This window comes from Podarcis melisellensis (assembly GCF_964234715.1).
Source record: "Podarcis melisellensis genome assembly, chromosome: Z".
Lineage (NCBI taxonomy): Eukaryota > Metazoa > Chordata > Lepidosauria > Squamata > Lacertidae > Podarcis > Podarcis melisellensis.
The window spans coordinates 7,575,620-7,597,326 of NC_138547.1; the positions used below are offsets into that span (position 1 = coordinate 7,575,620).

The 21,707-nt window shown below is 44.3% G+C and overlaps 1 protein-coding gene across 1 annotated transcript in view; it reads right to left on the bottom strand.

The window, feature by feature from the left end:
* The window catches only part of PAPPA (pappalysin 1), a 236,094-nt gene that overhangs the window by 39,784 nt on the left and 174,603 nt on the right, over positions 1 to 21,707 (bottom strand). Inside the window, exons 15-18 of the mRNA XM_081896277.1 lie at positions 16,480 to 16,663; positions 12,192 to 12,402; positions 9,821 to 9,992; positions 2,848 to 2,995 (exon numbers count right to left, since the gene is read on the bottom strand). Of these exons, the coding sequence (XP_081752403.1) occupies positions 2,848 to 2,995; positions 9,821 to 9,992; positions 12,192 to 12,402; positions 16,480 to 16,663 (715 nt within the window). The remainder of the gene's footprint in view (positions 1 to 2,847; positions 2,996 to 9,820; positions 9,993 to 12,191; positions 12,403 to 16,479; positions 16,664 to 21,707) is intronic.

Consider the following 21,707-nt stretch of genomic DNA (forward strand, 5'->3'; position numbering starts at 1 on the left):
TACACATATTTCCAAAAGAATTGCCCCAAATATATTACAATATTTTCACTGATATGTGCATTTTTACTCTAGTATTATTGTGACTATTGCTATTTTTACACATTACTTGGATGGAGAAATTGCACTGCAAAATATGGAAAAGAATGAATTTCAAACAATAGCTTTGTTTCAGTTTGCACATTGTTTCAGAAACTGTGAATTAGATAGGCTTGCCTTTAAATGCCTTTGGATAGGTTTGCCTTCCATTATTTTTGAGTGGCTGAGTCAAACGGGTAGATAGATTTTGCTGTTGTTTGAAGATGGGTTATCTTTCTGAGTTTCACCTGTGTATATATGTGCCAACCTAACAGATCCCATGGATGCAGTTTCACTGATAGCAGCATTTTATTAAGCTTTCTGGGAAAATTGCATAGACAGCTGTTACTGGTTCATTCCCAGTGGATGGAAGACACAACATAGGACTGGAGGGTATGTCTGTATGTGTGGGTGGCTATCTGTCACTCACTAGACAAGATTCTGTTCTTGCTGACAACAGATGCCTCTTTCCATGCAACGCCTGACCTATAAACCACCGAAATAGCCTGCTTATTCCCCAATGATTCTGCACAGCTGTTAAGATATTCATCAGAGGCCTTGCTTGGGATAGATTTTGCCTTCTGGGTTGTGGGGGTGGGCCCAGCCAATGACAATGAATGTAAGAAGAGCCTGCTGGATCAGGCCAATGACCCATCTATGTGGATGGACCAGAGCTCAGAAGAAGCATATCTCCTTTGCATGAAGGAGGTTCCGGTTTCAATCCCCAGCATTTTTCCAAGTAACATATGTGCACCACACAAACTGCCCATCTAATCCAGCATTCTGTTCTCTCAGTGACCAAACAGATACCTGAATGGGAAACCCATAGGCAGAATCTGAGCACGAGCACTCTCCCCTCCTGTGGTTTCCAGAAAATGGCATGCACAAGCATTACTGCCTCTGGCTGAGAAGGCACAGCATAGCCATCATGGCTAGTAGCCACTCATAGTTCAATATTGTTTATGCTGGCTGGCTGTGGCCCACCATTATTTCATGCTGGTGACATTATAGGCTGACCTGGGGTCGCACCTGCAGCTTTCTGCATGCAAAGCAGAGGCTGTACCCCTGAGATGGGTTTACTGCAGCTCACCACTGCTCGAAGGTGGTAGAAGTTGCTACCTACCCTAACGACTTGAGCATCGAAAACCCAGGCTCAGACTGACCCTGGTCCATAATACATACTGGCAGAGCCAGGACTGATTGCTGCAGCCCTACCTCCAAAGTTTGCCATAAGGGTAAAACAAGGAGGATAACTGTAATTGTAATCCTATGGTTCTATGATCATGGGGAAAGTGACATAAATGAATAACAAAACAATACCTTGTGGAGCAAGGCAATTGCCATTTAATTTCCATTTCCGCTTCCATTCCTACACCTTGCCCCCTCTACCAAAAAAAGAAAGTTAGGACCCAGCATTATGAAAAATGAGGGGGGATGATGTCCCTTGAATGCTACAGCAACCTTTGGTAGGCATCTAAAGGTCACCTCTTCTCCAGAGATAATACACGTTGTCAGGGAAAAGGATGCCTGCTTGCCGTCTCACTGCTTCACCAGCAGTGCAATTTACACTTCAGGAGAGGAGCAGGCCTGAATTGTTTTGATATGTGATCCATAATTGGCATCATTACAGAGCAGTGAGCTCATCTAGGTTGCATTCCTCTCCCCCTTGGGAAGGCCTTGAAGCAACTCACAATAGTTAGGCTATAATGAGGGATCAGCACAGTGTATGTGTAAGAGAGAGGGGAGGGGAGATATTTCTTTGGAGTTCAAAATGATAGCCAAGGAGAGAATGGCGCAGGGGGGAATCACACAAACACACATAGACCTGGAGCTTTACCTGCAATGCATCTTTGCTGTATTGGTAGGACTACACAACCTGGATCAGTGATAGGGATGGGAGGATCTGTCAGTTTCAGTTTCTTCCTTTTCCAATCTCAAAATTCAGTTCTCCACATTGCCACATCAGTTTGCCAGGTTTTGTTTTGTTTTTGGGTTTTTTTTTAAAGTTATCATGGGAAACCATCAGCATTTTAGTATGGATTTCTCCAAATGTAACCTTTTGTCTGCAATTTTGCTTTGACATACACATACTTGCAGAGCAATTTCCCTCTATATAATGTATTTGTGTATGTTGTTTTCAACATTAGCTATATTTGAAAGTATGTAGTGTGCATTTTACCTTAGTATATGACTTTAGAGACATGCATATTTCGAAAGGAGATTTGTGCCTCAGTTAGTGGATTATTTCAGAAAGTGTGAATTAAGCGGATTTGTCTTCAAATGCAAACTGAATCAAATCTCTCCCCCATCCCTTGTCAATGATGCTCACACTTTGTGGAAGGGCCACTCACAGAAGGTCCATAGCCTATGCTTTGCATAGAGAAGGCCAGAGATCTGGCCCCTGGCATCTCCAGGTACGGATGCAAAAGTCTCCTGTTTCAAACCCTGGTGTTGTGTCCATGATATGGACAAATGAAAAGGTGTTGATCAGCAGAGGGTCCATTCCTACAGGGCACACCACCGAGGACCACAGAGAGCCACCCTGTTATGTGAGTGCAGGGGAGCATCATATGTTACCAAGAGGTCTGGCACCTTAAAGTCTGTCTTGCCCTTTCAAGAGGGATTAATTAGCTGTGTTGTTTTGAGACTCAGGCCAATGAGGGGAAGGTGGGAGACGGAAGAGGAAACTTTTGAAGAACCCTTGCCTTTCTCCTGCCTTTTTCACTGACATCAACCATTTGGTTTCTAAGCTGGCAGAAACCTTATAAATACCTATGCTGTATCCGTCTGGACACTGCAGTTTCAGGCCTCCGCTCAGCTGGCTGGGAAGGGAGCAGTGTCCTTGCATCCCTCTGCAGAGCTGAAATGAGCCACTCCAGGTGCCGTCTTTCCGGCAGTGAATCACGTTGTTCCCACGGCCCTGGTGAGAGAAAGCAGGAAGAACAGCTTAGGTAAAGGGTGAAGGTGTTCCAGGCATCACTATCATTCATTGGAAATGGGGCACTGCCCCTACACCTGCAACCTCAGTCTGTCCTCAGCCAGCCCCCACCTGCCTGCCTTCTTATACATATCCAATCAGGTAGTGGCTCCATCTGTCATTGGCTGTGACTCTACCTCTGGTTTGGACACCCTGCTTTTTACCCTGCCAGTCCCAATGGGCACCAGCTGGTTGCATTACTATCCATCACTTTTTCTGCATGTGTACAAAAATAAATAAATAATAAAAGTGTGCATGAAAATTACTATTTTCATGGAAAAGGTATCTTAAAATACAATACATTAGAGGAAATGGCTTGTAACAAAATGTGAACATCAGCCAAAGCTGCATGTGTTTGCTATAAGCAAAACCTGCAAAAAAATGAAAATGAAAATGCAGGTGAGTTTTAATAACAATCTGCCCTGCCCCCAAGAAAAAAATTCTATCAGAGAGTAGAGAACTGAACTGAAGATTGGGATCTGTCAACTGAAATTGGCAAATTTGTCCCAGCCTTCCTAAAGAAATTTCAGCTGCATTGAAGTCACCAAGGAATTCTCTCCCATTCAAACATAGAAACCACATACACACTCACACACATCCCTAGCTCCAGCATCAGCCTATTATGGAGCCAATATATTAGGGGGAGAAAACTATATAAAACACTAAAACAATAATTTATCCTCGCCAGAAGGGTCACATTAATTGAAGCCATTATCATTTTCAAGGGTCAGTACTCTCACAAGGTCCACCAAAGTCTGCAGAGCAGTAACACACACCTATTTCTGCTAGAAACGAGGACTATTAAGGCCCCTAATGGTTTAATCCTCGTTGCAAGCCAAGGAAAAACTGGACTCCAGCGAGACTGAAATGCTGGTTTCAGTGCCAAGGTACATATCATATAATGTTAACTACTGCATGATATAAATGCTTTTGCGGGAGGCGGGGGTGGGGGTGGAATTGCCTCACAGCCAAGCTGATGTTTCTCCTGCATTAAAAACATGCTTTAAAAAGAAAAAATGTACACATATCCATGGACTACTCCCCACCCCTCTACATCATGTCTGAATTAAGAGCTGAACCTCACTTAAGTTTTATATGTCAGTATGAAATAACTTCTGTTTATGTGATGAGAGCTCAGACTTTCAGCCAACCCACCTTACACCAGAGATTGGCACTCCCCCCACCATGTTGCCCTAATCCCCCTCCACCCTCCCAAATATAGCAAGGAATAGGATGTGTAATTGCTATAATGTGAGAGCTGGTGTGGCACAGTGGTTACGCAGCCTTTCTCAACCTGTGGGTCCCCCAGATATTGTTGAGCTACAACTCCCATCACCCCTAGCTGGCAAGGCTAGAGCTCAGGGATGATGGGAGTTGTAGTCCAACAACATCTGGGACCCACAAGTTGAGAATCACAGGGTTAAAGTGTCAGAGACCAGACATCCTCTCTCAGGCATGAAGCCCACAGGGTTAGCTTAGGCAGTCGCTCTCTCTCACTCTACCCTACTTCACAGGGTTGTAGTGACGGTAAAATGGGTTGGGGCTGGGTGGGAGAAGAATGTACACAACCTTGAGTTCCTTGAAAGAAAGGGGGGGGTACAAATATGATAATGAATAAAACACCATGAATGGTGCGTGAGGATTCCATCCCACAAACACGCTGCTTTGGGAAGTGTCATAGTTTGACACTTGTGCAAATAATGAATTTTGCTCTCCCATCTTTATAGATTTCCCACTTGTTGGAAACCACAGGAGGGGAGACAGCTCTTGTGAGAACAGGATAACAGACTATGTGGGCCACTGGCCTGATCCAGCAGGGCTCTTCTTATGTTCCCAGTGGGGCGATTTCCCATTCCCCCAAAGGCTTGAAGCAGTTTTAAACACAACCCTGAACTGTGAAACACAAACCCTATTACATCAGTGCACGTTTTATGCACCAAACATAAGAGGCTGGTGGAACCAGGCTCTCTTGGTGGCTGTAAGGCTGCCAAACAGCTCACAGGCACATTGACCACCAAGTTGGCCAAAACACACCAAGGGTGAGGGGTGGGGAGAAACAGGGCCTGCTAGATCTAAACACAGAAGAGTCAAAGTCTAAAGGGATGCTGATTGGTATGTGACGGTTTTACACAGACCAGATGCCAGACTTCTGTGTGGAAGGTTTGGGAAGAGAATATGCCAGTTGTTTGCATATCTCACACAGCACAGCATGGCACATGCAGAACTGTTCTACTATGCACAGTTCTGGTCAGTCCTTCTCAAAAAGGATGCTGTATACCTTGAAAAAGGGACGCGGATGGCGCTGTGGGTTAAACCACAGAGCCTAGGGCTTGCCAACCAGAAGGTCGGGGGTTTGAATCCCTGTGACGGGGTGAGCTCCCGTTGCTCGGTCCCTGCTCCTGCCAACCTAGCAGTTCAAAAGCACGTCAAAGTGCAAGTAGATAAATAGGTACCGCTCTGGCGGGAAGATAAAATGGCTTTTCCGTGCTCTGCTCTGGTTCACCAGAAGCGGCTTAGTCATGCTGGCCACATGACCCGGAAGCTGTACGCTGGCTCCCTTGGCCAATAAAGCGAGATGAGCGCCGCAACCCTAGAGTCGGCCACGACTGGATCTAATGGTCAGGGGTCCCTTTACCTTTAGACCTAGGAAAGGCACAAGGATGTACCCTACTAAGTTCTACTCAGATCAAACCCATTGAAATCAATGGACCTAAGTTAGTTGTGCCCATGCAAACCCACATCCACACTATAAATTTAAAGCACTATGATACCATTTTGAACAGTCATGGCTTCCACCAAAGAATTATGGGAGCTGCAATGTGCTAAGGGTGCTGAGAATTGTTAGGAGAGCTGACATTTCCTGGGTTTTCTGTGAAGAGGAACTGATTGCTAAACCACTCTGGGAACTACTTATCTGTAGGGGAAATAGGTGTCTCTTAACAACTCTTAGCATCCTTGGCAAAATACAGCTCCCATAATTCTTTGGGAGAAGTCATGACTGTTCAAAGTGGTATCAGTGCTTTAAATGTATGGTGTGAATGTGGACTGAGTCCATTTAGCTCAGTATTGTCTACACTGACAGGCAGCAGTTCTCCAGGCTTTCAGACAGGGAGTCTTTTCCAGACCGACCTGGAGATGCCAGAGATTGAACGTGGGACTTTCTGCATGGAAAGTAGATGCTCTGGCACCGAGATACAAGCCTTCTACTTTAATTAGGATTAGCATTGGCTATAACCCATGGGAGCGGGAGAAGAGGGCAGCAGAAACAATGGGTTTGGAGAAGGTTTGGGGAGGTCTCTCTACATTTATGTGATGATGATGTTGATGATGATGATGATGACCAAGTAGAGCTTCCTTGTTTGGGGGCAGTGCACCACTGCAAATGTTAAGTAGGGCTCCAGCTTGTGGGATTCCAAGAAGTTTCTGATTGGTCACTGTGTGAAATGGGATGACGGACTTGAGGCATTGGGTTCCAGTCTCATTGGACTGTTTGTTGTATTTTTTTCATTCACTGCTTTAATTTATTGACAGTTTGTTTCATTTTTACTTTAAATGCTAATGAAGTTCATATTTATTATTTATTTATTGCACTTACGGCCCACCTTATTCTCCAAGCAGCTCAAGGTGGCATACATGGTTCTCCCCCTCCTCATTTAACGCCCCCCCAACAGTATGTGGCCCTCCATGCCCTTCTGTCTGGCCCTTGGAACTTTCTCCTGGACCCCTCTAATCTCCCTGGGCCATACCCCTCCCTGGTCTTGCTTCACGTCATCCTTGTGTGTTTTCGTCTGGCTGGAATATATCCCTGATTTGGGATAATGCTATTCACTTGTTCACATTGAAGGGCAGAGAGAGATGCACCTGGAAACTGGTGCCTCGCAAGACGAAATTAATCCGTTCCGCGAGTCTCTTCGTCTTGCGAAGCACGGCTATTAGCGGCTTAGCGGCTATTAGCGGCTATTAACGGCTTAGCAGCTTTAAGAAAAAGGAAAAAAACTTGCAAGAACTCGCAAGACGTTTCGTCTTGTGAAGCAAGCCCATAGGGAAATTTGTCTAGCGAAGCAACGCAAAAACCGAAAAACCCTTTCGTCTTGCGCGTTTTTCGTTTTGCGGGGCACCACTGTACTGTATCAAGTTGCCATATTTCAAAGTAGAAATCCAACTTTTTTTTTTGCCCAAAGTTGTTGAATAGCAAATCACAGCCCTTGGCATGGAAACAGTTCTACACCCCTGGACTACATAGATCTTTGGTTGAATCAAGCAGAGCTTTCCTCATAAGATCAGGAGACAAGGATGCCAACTTGAATAAAATATTGGGGGAGCAGCTATGCCCTGCCCCACATAATCAAACACGCAATGCACATCAACTTTGGGGGGGACAGCCCCCTCAAATATTTTATTGCAGGGGGCCAGAGCCCCCATGGCCCCTAAGAGTTGGCTCCTAGGTTGGGAGATAAGTTTAATCATAGCAAACTCATTCTTCAGGTACTTGTGCTTTTGTACCTGAAATGGCAGCTTTCATGCAATGAAATGAGTTTTTGGGTGGGGGAACCCCAAGATATGAAGTTGCAGAAAAAAGCTTTATGGAAAAAAACCCCTAAGAGCTGTCATGGGTGTGTTTGTGCGTAATACTAGAAAAAGTAGAACAAGGATTAGGTATGCTCAGTGGGCATGGGGGGGGGAGGGGATCCTGGAAAATGAAGGGGCAGGTGTGCAATGGAGCATTCTGAAAAAGAGCAGGGCACTGCTGGCTGGCAACTTGTAGAAGGCCTTTTCAGTGCTGACACAGCACTTATGGGAAACTCTCTCCATAGAGGTTCACTTGGAGCCTTCATTATGGTCTTTTCAGTACCAGGTGAGATACTAATAGGCCACCTATTACAGGCTGCAAGATGAAACATAATCAGACACTGGAAATATCTTTCTGGTGCAACACTAGATGATTGGTAGAAGACTAGAAAACAGCCCTTCTTGAGTCACAAACAAATATGTTACAGTTATCTCATGGGCAGATCACCTAGGCAGTGTGGTTTGACTTCATTACATACACTAGCTTCTGAAAAAATGAACAATATCCCCCACCAGCCCTTAGCTCGATTTGGTTGATCTGAATCAATGTTTCAACCTCTACCCCCACTTTCACATGTATTAGCATTCTATTTTATCTCACCTGCAACATGAAAGAAAAGTGAATATTATTTAAACCAGCTTTTTCACAACTGGTAACAGCCTCTGACACTTACCTACAATAATTGAGAACTAAACCAAAATATTGAGAGTATTTGGCTGTATGATATTGCTTATTAATAGCTAATTTCATCTTTCTTTCCTTTGTTTGATCTTCTTTATGAACTAAGAGTATATATGCTGACTAATGAGAATGAATCATAAGTCTGATACAGCACTGCAATGTGGCAAACCCAATATGTAGCTTTTGCCATGCATGAATGATATAAGACTGTTATGGTCTATTCAGCTATATTATCTGATGTAACTTTTGTAAAATCAAATAAAAATCTGTACAAACAGTACCAGGTAAGGTAGAACATACTCATAGGTGACTAGTAGCCATGGGTAGTGATCATATGGGCAGCTCTGTCAATGGAGGTTTAGGTAGCTTCCATGCAGGACTGCCTTAAGCTTATGTGGTGCTGGGGTGCAAAGATCCGCCTGCCTCCCTCAGGTTGCCCAGTCCCAGGTGCACAGGAGGGCGGAGCCGGCTGGCTACCTCAGCTTCTCACTGGCTCGGTCGCCCCCAAACTTGCGGCGCAGAGCCGGCCACAGCAGAAGAGCCCGTTGCGGTGCTCCAACAGGTGGGCTCTTCCCCGGACCCAACTCTTGGGCCCCGGACTCTTGGCCTTGCACCCCTGACAGCCCGGCGCCCGGGTGCCCCACATCCCTTGTGCCTATGGGTAAGATGGCCCTGCTTCCATGACTAGAAATGCTTTTACCAACTGCAACTATGACCATTCTTGGACCAGGAAAACCTGGTCTCAGCGGTTCATGTGTTGGATGCTTCAAGACTGGATTACTGCAAAGCAGTCTAGGTGGGACTTTCCTCGTGCTTGATCTCGAAGCTGTGGTCACTGCAGAATGCTACAGCATGATTGCTGATAGACGTGAGGCTTTGTCAGCACATATGACCTCTGTGCACAGATCTGAACTGGTTGCTGATTTGCTATTGGGCCAAGTTCAATATGTTACTATTAGCATATAAAGCTCTTGGGACCAGTTCGCCTGTGAGATTGTCTCACCCCACATGTGCCCACTTGACTACTTCTATCAGCAGAACTGGCACTACCACAAGTGTCACATAATACCCGTTCTGCATTTGTAAGAACTCAGACGTTGAGTGTGGCAGCACCTGCACTTTGGAACTCCCTGCCTATTGAGCTCAAGCAGGCACATTCACTGTACACTTTCTGGCACCTGCTAAAAACATCCTGTTTAGACAAGCCCACCAAGATGCTTAGAAAGCTGAGGTGAGTTGCAATTTTTCAGTATTTTAACTTCTGTATGTTTTAAAGTACAGTTGTGGGTATTTCTTGATTTTACTGTTTTATCTTTTTCTCTAAACTGCTTTGAGGGTTTTCTTTTTTAAAAAAACAATCAAGCGGTGTATACATTTTATGAAATAAAAGGAATGGATGGATGGATGAATAGAATGTGGCAATGTAACACGTCCTGGTGAGACTTCTTTGGGTATCGCTACAGGGGAAGGCTTTTAAGAAACCTGCAACAGCTTAGATGAGGTTGGAAGGGACTCACAGCTTGGGTGCCATCCTCTTCACACTTGATCCTGCACTCGCTGTTGAACTGGAAGCCGTTGGTGCAGTGGTAGAGCCCATAGAACTTGGAGGGTGGAGGTTCGCAGGTGACAGGTGTACAAGCTCCTTCTAGCCAAGTTCCATCTTGGCCACACTGGATCTTAAAGGCCCTCCTACAGTACATTGGGGGAGCGGAGAGAAGGTAAACAGGAGAAACAGTTGATTTATTTAACACGCAGCCTGAGTTCTGTAACATTTTCCCAAGCTGCCACCACAACAGACATTTGTGTCCCTGACACTTCAGGACCATGGTGGTGGATTTATGCTGTGTGGTCTCCTAATGAAAACAATGGCTATTTCCAAAGGTCCAGCTGCTGAAGTTGCCCCCCCCCCCCGCCCCACACTGAAAATCTTCACCCAGACCTTAAGGTCAGTGGCTATTTTTGATGTGGGTTTCTTTTTCTCCACTCGCCATCCCCACTGAGTCATAAAACGTAGAATACCAGTAAACTTCTTTTTCCCACCAAGGTTCAAAGGGGACTCCCCAGGTTGCATATCAAAGAGGGTATTTCCAAAAGGAGGTTCCTAGCACAGAGCTGGTTTGTGAATGCAATGGCTTATAGAGACAGAATGAGAGGGGTGAGCTTTAATGGCTGGCATCTTCAATAAAGGAGCAGGTAACAAGAGGCTCCTGAGATAAACCATTAAGTTGCATTCTCATGCAAAATTCCATGGAAGTCATCCTTGATGCTTTGCCCTTTTATGTGTGCGCAGGGGAGGGTGGTGGCGGCCAGGATTGTGGTTGTTGCATTTAAGCGCTATGGAATTAGAGGAAACTTTTTGCTCCCTTGATCCACTCCTGTTGTGCTCTCTTGCAACAGCTTATGCCTAGAACTCCTTCCCAGAACAGCTATGTGGCACTCCCTTTCTCCATTCCTTCAAAGGCCTCATTCTCATAAGCAACTAATAGAGGAGGACAATTTGTTTCTGGCCTGTTCAAGACATCTGAAGAGCCCTGTGGTCTATCTAGTCCAGCATCCTGTTCTCACAAGTGGTCAACCATATACCTATAGGAAGCTCACAAACAGGACATGAATGCAATAGCATTCTCCAGAATCATGTGCCCCAGGCATTGGTATTCAGAGGTGATTTTGTGCCAGTAATGATTTCATAGAATCATAGAGCTGGAAGACACAATGACGGTCATCTAGTCCAACCCCCAATATGGGACTCAAACCCACAACTCTGAGATTAAGAGTTATTACAGGAGGCAACTGAACCACAGTGACCACTAGACTTACTGTTAACACATTCTTCTATTAAAGCAGTCCAAGTTGGTATCCTTCTCTATATATCATGTAGTGAATTTCCATAATTCAGTTGTGCTATGTGAAGTCCTTCCTTCCTTCCTTCCTTCCTTCCTTCCTTCCTTCCTTCCTTCCTTCCTTCCTTCCCAGATCTCCCACTTCAGACTTTAGTGGAGAGCATACATGGAATGTCCTCCATTGCCATGGAGCCCATTTTGTAAAACCCTCTGCTTCATGCAGAAAAAGTCAGGTCACTTCCGCACTATACATTTAAAGCTTCTGCCACTTTGAACAGTTATGGCTCCCCGCCCCCTTCCCAAATAATCATGGGAACTATAGTCTGCTAAGGGTACTGAGACTTATTAGGAAACCACTTAGAGAGCTACAATTCCCAGCACCATTTATAAACATTTTACCATGTGAGATAAGACTCAGCTGAGAGGTAGTGGCTAGGGATATATGGAACCCTTTGTCTCATTTTTCCAATTCTAAATTCAGTTTGCCACATTTCTACAACTATTTGCATTATATATATATATATATATATATATATATATATATATATATATATATATATATATATAACCTTCATGGAAAATCTGTAAGCACAATGCAAATTTCTTCTCATACACACTTTTTTGTAATTTTTTTTTACTACTGTACAGATTTTTGCAAGGAATTCTCCCCTGCAATCCAGTTGATATGTTATTTTCACTAGTACACTCCTGTTTATGCACACTTATCCCCTAAAATAGGCATTTTTGTAAATACTGTTTGACTGGAGAACTACATCACAAAATTAAGAGAACTGCAGAGTTTGAAGGATGGCTGTTCTTGTATTCCCCCTAGAAGTGCAAATTAGGTTTGCCTTTACATACAAGCAGAATTAAATTTCCATTCCTGGTCATGAATGGCCAACGGTCATCGAAGAAACTTTATGGCCGAGTAGGGATTTGAACCCGGGACTCCCAAGTCCTAGTCCAGCACTCTAACCAGTACACCAGACTGATTGTAAATTATCAGTAATGAAAAGAGGCACAGCAACCTTTTGCAGTACCCACTTACTTCCTTGCCTTCCGAGAAGATCCTGGGACATGGTAACCTGGCTTGCATTTATACTTGCAAAAGGAACCAACTTTGTGTTTCTCTTCACGACAGCGAGCAGTTTGGAGGTCAGCACTGGGGACTAAAGGAGGAGCTGGGCACATCAGTTCACAGAGCGCCTCAGGAAAGGACCAGAGCCCATCTTCCAAGCATGTCAAGTTGCTGTTGTTCCCTGGACAGAGACAGAAGTGAGAGTGAATTGCGATGTGAAGAGTAATGCATGCCGAAGAATTTGGTGAGCCGAAGGCTGTGTTAACTATGGATGGTCTGACCCAGTATAAGGCAGACTCCTGTGTCCCTATGCTCTTTAGATAAAGGACCATAGCTCAGTGGCAGAGCATTTGATCCCAGCTTCAGTCTCCGACAACTCCAGGTAAGACTCCCTATATGAAACCCTGGAGAGCCATTGCTAGTCAGTGGAGACAATATTAAGCTAGATGGATTAATGTTTTGGCTCAGAATAAAGCAGCTTCTTATTTTTTAAGAGTGTATAATTAAAGCAACATACATCTTCAAAACATCACCAAGCATCACATAAAACAGGGGAAGGGAGCTGGGTGTCTTCCCAATGTTCAGCATGGCTAATGGTCAGAGATGCTGAGAGTAGTAGTCCAACAATATCTGGAGGGCCACAGGGTCCCCAAACTTATATAAAAAAGAAAATGAGTTCTGTATTTTGGAGTGTACTACTGAAGTGATTAGACATGACTAACTTAGGTTCATAAACTATGGTGAGACCACCCTGAGTAAAACTTAGTTGGCTGCAATCCAATAAAATTCAGAAATGGGGGGGAACAATGTGCGTGTCGAGCTAAGCCAAAGCATGTTCCCCAATATACTAGCTTTCTATGTGCAGGGATGATGGTGAGCATTTCATCATGTGATCCCCCCCCCCCCCGCATACAATCTACAGTGATACAGCTCAGGCATAAGAGTTATTCACATTGTATGTTCTGAAACAGAAACTTTTAGAAGCCACCTTGTCAGTATTACAGGCCAGGTACTTACCAGGCAATGAAATGCCACTTCAAAGTAGTTTTGTAAATTGTTTGGAGACCTTTATGTGAAACAACCAATTATCAAGTTTAAATAAAATAACAACAATATGTGATTGCCCAGTGTAGCCTTTGGAAAAGTGGCAAGATTGCAAAGGATGATGGCATTATCACATATTGTGCCTTCTGTGAACCAAGGGATTCATTTCATAGTCCTTACTTTATTCATGTCCACAGTAATTCAGGCCATAATGTCCCCCATATTGGGAGCTAATCAGTGGTGTAGCATGGGAGGGGTGATTACTGGGGCGATTCCCCTGGGCACAAAATTCTTAGAGGGCGCAAATCACACTATGCAACTGAGCTGCAGCAGTCCTCAAGTTGCCGTGAGACTGGGAGGGGGCTCCCTTTTCTGGCCCGGAAATGCATGGAGTGCGCGGAGCACACGTCTCCCATGAGGCTGGGTGGGTTGCGAGAAGGGAGTCTGGCAGTTGGCCAAGGCCAGGCCCTCCCATGCTGTGGTGTAGCCCCCGGTCACTGCCTTCCTTCTTTGGCCCCTCAAATCCTTTGCTTGTAGGCACAGCACGCCACATGCTTCTCATGCCATGATTGGTGCCATTGCCATGTGCCCTGGGTTGCTGCTGTGCCTGGTGCCCCCCTTGGCTCCCTCCTGTCCCTGCTTTGGGGCAGAGGTTGCTGGAGGCCTCACGGCACTACAGAACTCCCAACTCAGGCCCCCATATGGAAGCAGGCAGCTGCAGGCATGGTGGGGCACAGCAGGAGCACACAGCATGGAAGGAGAAATGACTGCACAAGCCTATAGAAAGTTGACATTTACAAATCAGGTCACAGGTCTATCTATTGTCTATACTGACTGGTAGCAGCTCTCCAGGTGTTCAGGTAGGGATGTCTTTAGTCATGCCTTGAGATGTTGGGGGTTGAACCTGGGACCCCCTCACAGAGCTGTAATTCTAAGTGTGGTTTAACTGTCAATCCTTCTTTCCAGAGGACTCTGAGAATTATAGTTCTTTGAAGAGACACTGGATCTCCGAACAACCCTCAGCATCCCTGACAAACTAGTTCCTATGATTCTTTGTGGGAACCATGGCTGTTTAAAGTGGCATGATACTGCTTTAAATGCATAGTGCAGATGGGAGCCTGTTGCATGGGAGTCTGTTGTGCTGGATTTGCGAACAAGGTAAGTAAACCACAGTTTAGAATCTTGGACTTTGTGGGGTCCCTGAATACTTTTTGTTTCTTTTAACAAATCTGACGTTTTACATAATCTGTTAAAATAAATGAATAAGTAAAAGAAACAGGGAAACTCTAAGAAAGACAATATTGTTCTGATATGAAAAAATAAACTTAATGGCTACACAATTATTCGTTAATCTGTGTAGAAATAACTATAATATTGTTTACATATAAGCTAAGTAAGAAATCATGAGGTATTTTCATTTAAAGGAACTACTTTAAAAACCTCCAGAGACACAGAGTCCACCTTGGAAGGTGGTAAACTCCTTCATTTGAGCTTCTTAAACAGAGACTGAATGGTGAACTTCAAGGTCTTCAGACGCAAACCTTTTTTTCCCCTTCAAAATCTCAAAATAGAGAACGGTTTTTCAGACATTTCAGCGATTTTCAACCAGACGCTACATATGGGCTTATTGCAAATAGGTGGGAAAGTTAATGCTATGTTGCCTCTTAAACCTGACTCAGTTTAGGGGTTCCACATGTCTTAATCTAGTGGCAGGAGTCAATGAAGAGAAAGACAAGAATGAAGGAAAAGAAAGAAGCAGTGATGCTCAGATGTTCGCCTGGAAAAGGGGGGGGGAGCAAGAGGGCTTCTGTATCTTTTCCCCTCCCAACAGCCATGAGCCGTTGAGGTATTTTTGTACAGTTCTGAAAATCTCCCTTCCTGGTCCAGCGGCTTTGTTTTTCTCCTGTCTGACTCACACAGCATGTCCGCAGTCCAGCGCAGATGATCTCATACTTGCTACGGCAGGGTGATGAACTGTGACATTAAAAAACAGTGGTTTGTGTGACATCAGTGGTCAAATTAAGGAGTGAGTCATCCCAGCTTCCCGACTCAAGGAGCTTGCTGGCTGAGCCCTATTAGTCATCGTTTTGTGATTTGGCGCCCAGAACTTCTTTTTCTCCTCCCCACCCCCCACCCCCATTTCACTTTTGACAGCTACCGGTCCAAGTGTTGCCGTAATGCTCAAGTTGCCAGCAGGGTGGGTTTCAGGCTACTTCAGAATGCTGAAAGCAGCCTCTTCTTGGTCAGGCCAAGAGCCTGTGCTTAGACCAGGATCTTTTCTCAGAAGCCAACAGACATTTCTCAGCTTTCCAGCCACAGTCTAGAAAGCTTGCACCTCAAACATCTGAGTTCAAATTTATTCCATGAATATGCAGGCTGGACCAATGTTGCTCTTTCCAGGCTTTGCTTGTGGACAATGCTTTCTCACATTCTATGCTGAGTTGAGCTGTTGGGTGGTTCCTCGCGTGGTGAAACGGGAAGGGGCCGCAGCTCAGTGGTAGAGCATCTGCTTTGCATGCAGAAGGAAACTGTAGGTAGAGCTGGGAGCATCTCCTGCCTGAAGTTCCTGGAGAGCCACTGTGAGTCATTGTATCCAATACTGTGCTAGATGACCCAATTGTCTGTATATGGCAACTTCCTGTGTTCCTATGTATCTATATTGCAGTTTCATATAATGCTGAGATATTATTTTTTAAAAAAATGTTAAGTGGTTTAGAAATGCTTTTAAATAAAAATAAACAAACATTCATTTACTTACACATTTTAGAGTAGAATTGGGAATAGGTTTACGAAAGAACATACACAAAATTATAGTGGGCTGGAAATAAAACAGATCTACCTCCATTAGATTTGTATGCATTGGCTGATATGACCTGGCTCTTGATAAGGGCTCAGCAGACTGAGTGCTTAGTCAGGTGGCAGAGATAGTACTGAAGCCTATGTGGTGCCCTTGTGGAGCAGAGCTCAGTATACAAGGTTTAAGGGTTGTCGGTGCGCACGCGTGTGCTTTACAACCAAGCAATAGATAAATTTTGTGAAAGAAAGAAAAGAAAAAAGGAAAGGTAGGCAGAGATCAGGTATTGCTGGGACACAAGGCACTGGAGCCTGGGAGCAGTGCTAGGAGACAACACACACAACACGGAAGTCCTACCCACACTTGCATGTAACACCGAAGCATAAGGATCCATTTTACGCTTGTGTCCTTCCTGCTTACCCTTCAGCTGGGCAGGAGGCTTACAAGTGAAAGAACATCTCTTGCCAAAGGTGGTGCCCTCACTGCAGTTGAAGGTGGCTGGGTAGACATGATACTGGTCAGGGAACCCACAGTCCACAGGTTCACAGGCTACCTGCTTGCTCCACTTCCCATCCACACAGGTCATGGTGACACTGGGCTCCACCTGAAAGAGGAAGCATGGACTCATTAAGAGCTGAATGAGACACAGTGGGAGACCCCAAAACCATTTATTGGCTTTGCCCCAATTGCTTGTAAATTGAGTTTGAGCCCATGGCCGCTTGCCTTTTGGGGGGGGGCAATTATTTTTATTGATTTTCCATAATTTATAACAAATTATCACCATAAAGAATTACCTGACATTCAGAAAACATCTTAAGGCAGCCCTGTTCAGGGAAGTTTTTAATATGTAATGCTGTACTGTTTTTAACACTGATTGGGAGCCGCCCAGAGTGGCTGGGGAAACTCAGCCAGATGGGCGGGGTATAAATAATAAATTATTATTATTATTATTATATTGGTACAAAATAGTACAAATTTAATACAAATTTAAAAGCTGACTTCCCATCTCCCCAGATGTTTCCTCTCTCTTTTTCTCCATGCATTGCTGCTCCTAGTACAACAACTTTTCCAACTGTATGTCAAAATTCATTCATCCCTCCTCCCTGCACGTCACCTGAAGAAGTACCAGTTTCTGCTTTGACTTTTATACATTGTTATAACAGGTCAGTGGGCAACCTTCACCATCTCCAAGTTCCCTTTCCTATAGGTGATTATTATTATTATTATTATGTCATGGAGTGGAAGAGCAGTACTATTGGAACACACACTGCAAGCTTCCCACCATCAGGCTGCAGGATGGAAACAGATGCTACATGATAGGCAAGAGCCAATGTAGTCTGGTGGTTAAAGTGTTGGACTAGGACCTGAGACACCAATTCCCCATCTAACCCAGCATCCTATTCTCACAGTGGCCAACCAGATGCCTCAATGGCAAACTTGCATGCAGAATCTGAGCATAAGAGCACTTTCCCCTTCTGTGGTTTCCAGCAACAGGTATTCAGATGTAATGCTGTCTCCAGCTGTGGAGGTACGGCAGAGATACCGTTATTTTATTATTTATTATTAGTCAGTTGTTAACATAAACAAATAATCAAGTTTATTTTTAAATGCAGGAACAAGCTTATGGTTTCAGTTAATTTTTCTCTTGTCAGTTTCTTATTCTTAGCTCCTAACAACTTCAAACTGCTTATTCCCAACTATCTATCTGACTCCACCTAACAATTCCTCTCACTCTCTCACAATACAACTCTACCAACCCACACCTAATCCTCCCTCTTCCTTCTTCAACTCCCAAACCTTAACTCTCAACTCCCAAACCTCAACTCAACTCAACTCAACTCACGCTTCCAATAGATTTTCTTCTCCATGAATTTGTCTTATCCTCTTCTACTGCCATCTAGGTTGGTGGCCATCACTGTCTAATGCAGTAGTAAATTCCAGAGTTTAAACGAGCTGTGTGAAGAAGTACCGTATTTTTCGCCCCATAGGACGCACCGGCCCATAGGACGCACCAGGTTTTTTGGGGGGGAAATAAATAAAAAAATATATTTTCCCCCCAGGTGCTTGTGGGGCCGGCAGCAGGGAGAAGCGCTCTTCTCCCCACCGCCACCCTTCAGACCAGGTCTGGGGACAGCGGGAAGATGCGCTGCGCCTCCCCGCTGTCCCCGGAGCTAGCGGGGCTGGTGGCAGGGAGAAGCACGCATTTCCCCACCGTCAGCCTCCAAACCACATCAGGAGACAGTGGGATGGCGGCGTTCCACCTCCCCGCTGTCCCCCAACCTTGTGGGGCTGATGCTGGGGCTCTCCTGAAGCCTGGAGAGCGAGACGGGTCGGTGCGCACCGACCCCTCTCGCTCTCCAGGCTTCAGCGAAAGCCTGCATTCGCCCCATAGGACGCACACACATTTCCCCTTCATTTTTAGAGGGGGAAAAGTGTGTCCTATAGGGTGAAAAATACAGTACTTTCTGTTCTCTGTCCTGAATCTTCCAATATTTAGATTCATTGGATGCCTATGAGTTCTAGTGTTATGAGAGAGGTAGACGAACTCTTCTCTATCCACTTTCTCCATGTCTTAGGTAATCTTATAAACCTATAACTTGTCACCTCTTGTTCACCTTTTCTCTAAACTAAAAAGTCCCAAATGCTGCAACCTTTATTCATAGGAGAGTCACTCCATCCCCTTGATCATTTTAGATGCCCTTTTCCAAACCTTCTCCAACCTTACAATATTATTTCTGAGATTAGGTGACCAAAACTGTACGCAGTAAATGCGGTTGTGCCGTACATTTTTATAACGGCAATACATCAACAGGTTTATTTTCAATTCCTTCCCTAATGATCCCTATCATGGAGCTTGCCTTCTTCACAGCTGCCACACCCTGAGTTAGAATATTCATTTAGCTAACTACTATGACCCCAAGGTCTCATTCCTGATCAGACACTGCCAATTCAGACCCCTTGAGTGTGTATGTGAAATTAACTTTTAAAAATTGCCCTGACATGCATCACTTTACACTTGTTTACACTGAATTGCAATTGTCATTTTATTGGCCATTCACTCAGTTTGGAGAAATGCTTTTGGAGCTTTCCACAATCTTTTTGTTATAGTGACCCTAAAAATCTAGTATCGTCAGCGAACTTGGCCATATCATTGCTCACTCCTAACTCTAGCTCATTTATGAACAAGTTTAAACACACAGATCCCTTGGGGACTCTGCTTTCTATATCTTCCCATTCATATAACTATCTGTTTAGCCCTGCTCTTTACTTCATGCAACATAACAAATTCCTGGTCAAACCATTTTTTTCTCCAAGCATTTTGAAAGTCCAGGTTACTTTGTCATCTGGATCGCCTCTATCTATATGCTTATTGACACTCTCAAAGAGTTTTAATAGGTTTGTGAGACAGAACTTTCCCTTGCAGAAGCCATGCCGCCTCTGTTTCAGTCGGGCTTGTTCTTCTATATGCTTGGTTGTTTTATTTTTAACAATACTTTCTACCATTTTTCCTGGGACAGACATTAAGTTATCTGGCCTGTAATTTCCAGGATTCCCCCTGGATCTATCTCTTTTTTAAAAATGGTGCCACATTGGCTACTTCCCAGTCCTTAGATATGGAGGCTGATCTGAGAGACAAGCTACATATCATTTTGTTAGACGATGAGTGATTTCACAATTGTGTTCTTTGAGAACTCCCAGCTGGATGTCATCCAGACCCAGCAATTTCTCAGTTTTAATTTTTTCTATTAGGCTTCAATATTCATCTCTTGTCACCGCTACCTGCCTCAGGTAGGGCAGGGAGAGATCCCCGCCCGAAATCCCAGGGACCGATTGCAAGTCAACAAAGACAATACTCAAACAGATGGACAAATGGTCTGACTCTGTATAAGGCCGCTTACTAATTCCTATATCACGGGTCAGAAACCTTTTTCAGCAGGGGGCCAGTCTAGTGTCCCTAAGACCTTGTGGGGGGCCAGAATAGATTTTGAAAAAGAAAAAAAAGAACGAATTCTTATGCCCCACAAATAACCCAGAGATGCATTTTAAGTAAAAGGACACATTCTATTCATGTAAAAACACTGATTCCTAGACTGTCCGTGGGCCGGATTGAGAAGGCGATTGGGCCAGATTCGGCCCCCGGGCCTTAGTTTGCCTCTCCATGTCCTATATGAACAATCTGAGCCAAACAGAACATACGTGGAATGGTTAAATGGCAACACCTACCACACAGCTGACTGGGACACTGTGAAACTATGTGTGCCCCCCCCCAGAAAGGGGGGGGGAGAGAAGAGAGATCTGATTCAGGTCTGGCAATGTCGGGAGTCTGGTTCTGCCAAGCATTGATGTGTGCTTATGAAAGCATGGGGAATTTTTCCAGCATACATCAAAGGGAAGCTGAGTCCCCATTTGCCAAGGCACCCTAATAGTTTCAGCAGCTTGGGACCTATCTGCTTTTGATATATGGCTGCTTTTGGATGGGAAAAGCAGCCTTACAGCACACCTCCTGTCTAAGGAAGACAGGCAGTTCCCCAAATGGACACTTCCCCCTGCAGAGTTTTCCAAGCCAGTAAACTGATGCAAAACAAGGAATGCCTCCTATAAATTGGACTAAGGAATCGGTGCAGTTTGGAATCTTTCAAGACCTCAAGTTTAGTTTATTTGGTCTACAGACCATAAATGTCATATACAGTATAGGATGATCAGGAGTGAAAAGACAACAATCCACAAATCTATGCACCTCTTTCAAAGTTGTCTAATTTTCTTCTAAAGCCCTCTCAGCCAGTGGCTATGTTACCGGATCTTGTGACAGCATTTATTTTATTTTTTAAAAGGAAATGCTAACTTAATAAAAGAGGCAAAGGCTGCAATCCTATGCTGGCTTACCTGGAGTAAGCCCCATTGAATTCAGTGGAGCTGAATTTATTTACAATGGTACCTTGGGTTAAGAACTTAATTCGTTCTGGAGGTCTGTTCTTAACCTGAAACTGTTCTTAACCTGAGGTACCACTTTAGTTAGTGGGGCCTCCCGCTGCCACTATGCGCCCCCGTGCGATTTCTGTTCTCATCCTGAAGCAAAGTTCTTAACTCGAGATACTATTTCTGGGTTAGCGGAATCTAGAACCTGAAGCGTCTGTAACCTGAAGCATATAACCCGAGGTACCACAGTATTTATTTTGAAACATTTGTAAAAATAAATAAATGTAAAAGCACAAACGATTTACAAAAAGATAAAAGAAGAAGAACATCAAGAAAAAAATCGCAAGACTACTTTAAAACATACAAAAGTTAAAATCCTAAAATTGATTAAAATTACCTCTGTTCTGTAAGCATCTGGATAGGCTTGCCTAAACAAGACTGTTTTTAGCAAGCACTGAATAGAGTACAGTGAAAGCACTGCTTGATCTCAATAGACAGGGAGTTTAAAAGTGCAGGTGTTATTGATGAGCTTTCTGAGTTATACACCCTTCCAGACATACCTTCTGCAGTGCTATAGTTTGTGAATTCTGCATGCATTTTTTAAAAGTCCTCACAAAAATTTGTCAAAGTTTTAGGGCAAACTTATCCCAATGTGCACATTTTTGCAAGTTCTTCCCCCTAATACATTACTGCATGCTATTTCCACAAACACAAAGCATTTGCAAACCTCC